Source organism: Paramisgurnus dabryanus, chromosome 7 (assembly GCF_030506205.2).
Source record: "Paramisgurnus dabryanus chromosome 7, PD_genome_1.1, whole genome shotgun sequence".
NCBI classification, from domain to species: domain Eukaryota; kingdom Metazoa; phylum Chordata; class Actinopteri; order Cypriniformes; family Cobitidae; genus Paramisgurnus; species Paramisgurnus dabryanus.
This window is the reverse complement of record NC_133343.1, coordinates 13,100,155-13,105,554: the sequence shown is the minus strand read 5'-3', so window position 1 is coordinate 13,105,554 and position 5,400 is coordinate 13,100,155. Positions and strand designations below refer to the sequence as shown.

The 5,400-nt window shown below is 53.7% G+C and overlaps 1 protein-coding gene across 4 annotated transcripts; it reads right to left on the bottom strand.

The window, feature by feature from the left end:
- Positions 1-663: 663 nt before the first annotated feature.
- LOC135734400 (uncharacterized) lies at positions 664-5,118 on the bottom strand. Of its 4 annotated transcripts, XM_073815382.1 has the most exons (6): positions 4,209-5,118; positions 3,817-3,911; positions 3,677-3,771; positions 3,537-3,631; positions 3,256-3,491; positions 664-3,075 (listed from the first exon to the last, which is right to left on the bottom strand). In XM_073815382.1, exon 6 carries the CDS (start codon positions 2,522-2,524, stop codon positions 1,586-1,588), a length of 939 nt encoding a protein of 312 aa, XP_073671483.1. In that variant the 5' UTR covers positions 2,525-3,075; positions 3,256-3,491; positions 3,537-3,631; positions 3,677-3,771; positions 3,817-3,911; positions 4,209-5,118; the 3' UTR covers positions 664-1,585. The 4 variants fall into 4 exon arrangements, with proteins under 4 accessions (XP_073671483.1, XP_073671484.1, XP_065109347.1 ...); XM_073815383.1 differs by lacking the exons at positions 3,677-3,771; positions 3,817-3,911; XM_065253275.2 differs by lacking the exons at positions 3,677-3,771; positions 3,817-3,911 and having other exon boundaries at positions 3,256-3,351.
- Between the last annotated feature and the right edge of the window lie 282 nt (positions 5,119-5,400).

The window sequence follows — 5,400 nt, the reverse complement described above, 5'->3', positions numbered from 1 at the left end:
CTCTTCGAGGTGCCGGAGGTGGGAATCGAAATCTGGGGAGTACACAATTACATCATCTAGATATACCAAGACTGACTCCATTAACTGACCTCCCAGACAGCGCTGCATCAGGCGTTGGAACGTGGCTGGGGCGTTGCAGAGCCCGAAGGGCATCCGTTCCCACTCGAATAATCCAAACGGGGTCGTGAAAGCGGTCTTCTCCCTATCGGCCTCGGCCACTGGCACCTGCCAATACCCACTGGCCAGATCCAGAGTGGAGTACCATGCAGACCGCGTGAGACCCGCAAGAGAGTCTTCGATCCGGGGCAGGGGAAAAGCGTCTTTCTTGGTCACCAGGTTGAGCTTACGATAGTCCACACAAAACCTCCAAGCTCCCGACTTCTTCTGCACAAGTACGATGGGGGCTGCCCATGGGCTACTGCTCTCCCGGACGATGCCCCGCCCCAGCATGCCCTGCAATAGTGAGCGTACCTCTGTATACAAGGTGGGTGGGATCGGCCGGTACCTCTCTCTACTGGGTCCTGCATCTCCAGTCGGAATATGATGTTCTACTACCTTAGTGCATCCGTAATCCTCCTCGTGTCTTGCAAACACATGTTGCCATTTCTGAAGGAGGGCTTGGAGTCTTTGTGTCTGCGCCTGTTCCAGTTTTCCCCTTGCAGGGACTCACCTGCCAGGTGTCTCGGCACGTCCCTCTCCCCGTTGTTCGAAGGGGCTTCCATCTGCGTCAGGGCCACCTCGATGACAGTGGGGCACACCTGACGGAAACTAACATCTCTCTCCTCCCTCACCTGATGGGGCGCAACCCCCGTTAGTCGGGCCAGCCGCTGGTGTCGGTGTAAGTGTACTGGGTAGGGGTGGTCATTTCGAACCTTTACAGGGACCCTCCCCCGGTGGACCGCCGCTAGGCCTCGTGCTACTTCCACTTGGGGGCAATCAGCGTGGGGTTCAACCAATACCCACTCTTCGGGGCCAACTCCTCGGGGGGCCACTCTCACCCACACCATGGCCTCACTCCTAGGGGGGATAGATAGAGCATAGCGACACATCACTCTCCCTACCTCTTCCCGGCCTCTGCGGACCTGGGTCATCTGGACCCGACGACAGTCGGCGACTACTCGCTCCCATAGGGGCCTCTCAACAGGGGAGATCCTAGGGCCGGGCTTAGCCCGAAATAACTCCTCCCAACACTCGGAGAGCACGTTCATCCCTAATAGGGCTCGATGGACACCCAAACACCTGTCTTCCACGATGATTACCCCTTTTTGGGGAACTAACACCCCGTGAACTTCTAAGTCCGTCAGCCGATAGCCAATGTAAGGAATCTCTAAGCCGTTGGCGCCCCGCAACGTCAGCCAGGGGGCCTCTCCTCCTTGGGTTCTCTGCTTCCCGAATACTTCCTGCGAGAGACTTTCGGCAAACAAAGTCACTTGAGAGCCCGTATCTACCAGGCACTGTACTGTCTTGCCACATACCTTCACTTCCGCCATTGGGCTATGCCCAACCATCTGGTCTCTTGAGTTATCACGTCTTCCCGGGTCTCCTCGAGGGGTCCCGGCCACACGACCCACTGTGGCCGGTCGTCCTAAAAACCCCCTTCCGATGTCCTGCGAGGCCCACACTGACGGCTATAATGCCCTGGTTCTCCACAACGATTGCAGATTGGCCGCCCTTGGTCATCCCACTCAAAGCGGGGCCGGTTAAAACGGTTCGGGCGCCCCGGTGGCTCTCGGCCCCTCTCAGAGTAGACTCGCTCTCGGGGTGCCGGCCTCGGTTCCTCTCGCGCCCTACCTTGGCGAAGTTCTCCCAGAAGAGTCTTAGATAGCTCCGACATCTGCTCTCGGACATCTTTCAACAATTCTACTCTCAGGGCTTGCTTCCAATCTGCGTGTTCAGGTGGTGCTGCGGTGTTCCCACTTACGGCTGCACATACAGGGGTTTCACTTACTTCGACCTCATCACCTTCCAAGGCCAGCGCCTCCTTCTTTAGGTCCTCAAAGGTGAGCCCGGAGTCCCGTCGAAACTGGACCCTCAGACTTTGTCTCACGGGGCCCTCTTTCATCCCCAGGAGGAACTGGTCGCGTAACAAGGTCTCTCCGTCTCCTAGCCCATGGTCTCGTCGGGCCTGCAGGCGAGTGAACTGCTCCCGCAGCCTGAGGGCAAAAGCTCTAATAGGTTGTCGGGGGCCTTGCTTACAATTAAAGAATTGTGAACGGAGGACAGCTACGGGGGTATGGTCGCCATATTGCTCAGTAAGGAACTGGAACACAGTCTGGGCGGTGGCTCGGATTGCTTCGGGGGCGGCTTGTACCTCTCGCCGTGCTTCTCCCTCTAGGGAGTTCAACACAAACTGGAGCCGCTGAGCGGCGCTAAGGCCCTGTAAGTCGGCCAAGTACTCTAATTGGGCCTTCCATTCGGTCAGTCGTACCTCCGACTCTGCTCCTCCATATTTCTGGATCCATGGGCTTCCCATGATGATAGATGTGGCACGGGGTGGGGCTGCAGGCCCCGCGTTGTCAGTCATTGGGTGACCTTGGTTACTCAACTCGAGGTGGGGCCCTGCCGACTACGCCAAAATCTGTCACCACCAGGGGCTGGCTATTTTAACTAAAGCCACGCCCCTTTTGCAACTCCCACCTCGAGGAGGTCCCCAAAGCCAACCCAATGACCAGACAAACACGGGAACAGGTAAGTAAAATTTAAAACAAGCTTTATTTAGTTTAAATATCTAAAAGAACTGGGAATTTGGGGGAAAGGGGAATTTAAAACTAATAGGTCTCTTCGTCTCCCTCCAGGGAGACTGCAGCCACGGGCAGACAGGCCAAGGGCAACAGGGGTGCCAACCACCATAAGCCGGGGGAGAAAGGGAAACGTCAGGCTCCGGCCTGGACCCTGCTAACCGTGGCGCCCTCCTTCTTCCGTCCTGGAGGCAGAATAATTTTGGTGTGACTGGTAAGGAGGATCTCCACTGTCGGTGTATCTTTCCTCGGGTCGGCAGGGGGTCCTCGCCCCACGTGCCCTTACGTTCCCTGTCGTACGTCCGCCCACGTTCGCCTTGTGCCCCACAGATAGTCACTGCGACACAAAAGCACTGTTAGTTTGCACTTGAGGTGTTTCTCACCGGCTCTGCTGCTTGCAGCTCTCTGGGTAGGTATCACGTTACACAGTCTGTTCTCCAATTGTTTCTCCTTGCTCTCCACCGGCGGCCACTAGGACACAAATGACACTGTTACTTGGACTTCGGGTATTGCTCACCGGTTCTGCTGCTTACAGCTCTCTGGGTAGGTATCACGTTCACAGTTTGCTCTTCGATGATTCACTCTCGTCCTGTTCTCTCTCCACAGGTGGCCGCTAGGACCCAAAGACTCTGTTACTGAAACTTCGAGTATTTCTCACCGGCTCTGCTGTTTACAGCTTTCTGGGTAAGTATCACGTTCACAGTTTGCTCTTCAATGATTCACTCTCGTTCTCTCTCTCTCCACAGGTGGTCGCTAGGACACAAAGACACTGTTACTGAGACTTCAAGTATTTCTCACCGGCTCTGCTGTTTACAGCTTTCTGGGTAGGTATCACGTTCACAGTTTGCTCTTCAATGATTCACTCTCGTTCTCTCTCTCTCCACAGGTGGCCGCTAGAACACAAAGACACTGTTACTGAGACTTCGAGTATTTCTCACCGGCTCTGCTGTTTACAGCTTTCTGGGTAAGTATCACGTTCACAGTTTGCTCTTCAATGATTCACTCTCGTTCTCTCTCTCTCCACAGGTGGTCGCTAGGACACAAAGACACTGTTACTGAGACTTCAAGTATTTCTCACCGGCTCTGCTGTTTACAGCTTTCTGGGCAGGTATCACGTTCACAGTTTGCTCTTCAATGATTCACTCTCGTTCTCTCTCTCTACACAGGTGGTCGCTAGGACACAAAGACACTGTTACTGAGACTTCAAGTATTTCTCACCGGCTCTGCTGTTTACAGCTTTCTGGGTAGTTATGGTTCTCCTCCGTAGGTCAGCAGAGGGGCGAAAAGGTTCCACACCACTTCACCGGGTCGAGCGCTGCCCTATCTCCAATGCCCATAGGCCGATCGATTCCTAGACGGGGGCGCCCTTTTCGTAGAGACCACGGGGCGGCGGACCCTTTCGCCTCTGACTCTGCGACAAAACAGACACAGGTAAGTATACACCACGAAAGTTTCCAATGGTTTACTCACGGTCACGGACAGCTCTCAGTCTGTGTCCCTTCGTACTCCAAACAGCACACTACGTATAATAACAGTGATTTCTGTAGTCGTTGGCCTCTCCGTCCTCTGCCCAGTGGAAGAAAATGGATGATGCGGGGCTTCGTCTACAAGACACACAGCAACCCACAGCAATACACAGCACCACTCCAAACGTGAAAAAGATTTATTACACAGTCTCACTCACCACACTATAAGTGCACCACAACAAGGGAAGCGCCCGGTGTCCTCCACTGCGCTTGGGCTACGATAAGGCGATGGAAAATACGACCACAATAAGTCTCGTTGCGGCGGCTGTTTGAAGTTTGACTTCTCACGGCTCGCCCACCACACTCTTATAGGGGTAGGGCCGCCCTCCTTCTCCTGGAGGTTTCCAATAGTTACACAAGTTAACTTTTGCCAGTTACTCCACACAGAAAAGGGTATACTCACGGCGAATAGCCTTTGTTTACGTTGTACCAGAAGGTCAATTTTTCTTCCTGCTTTACTCCTTCAGTATTGGTTAGAACAGCGTTCCTTCCTGCCCATAGGGTTTTCCTGTTCACTCCAGCAGGTCCACAATAAAGATTTACAACGAGAAAGAGGGAGAGAGAGAAACACAAACAACCACCACGTCCAACAATGAGCACAGCTCCGTTTCCCAGCACACACTAAGCACCCCTAACTGTGTTCTAACTGTGCTTTATATACTCCTCTCTGTTCCTCAATCATCCAATTGCCCGGCGATCTCTTCAACTAGGCACAGCTGTGCCCAATCGGCTGATTACAGCCTCCGCGAATCTGCCGGATGTCCGGTGTTCCCGTCTTTCCGGTCTGGACGGAAACATCCGGGCGGAACCAAAACTTCCTCAACTTTTGGTTCCGCCCTGAAAGATCGTCACCCCGTGACACGAGCGTGGAGCAATTTCACCGGAGTGTGATGAAATTGTAGGTGAGTGGGGAGCGGAATTGAGCGAAGCGATCTGGTCCGACTTTGAGCGGTGAAGTGGAGTTAGCGAACACCCCTGTGAGCGGGGAGTGGAATTTCTCTCTACTCAGCTCCGCTCACATGCTTTGCTTGCAAAGCAAAGTGTGCAATACTTCTATTACTTACATGTAGACTTAAGATTTTCTTCCCACTTTTGTAGACAGAAGTTGGAATATCATCATGGTGTTCTGTAGAGAT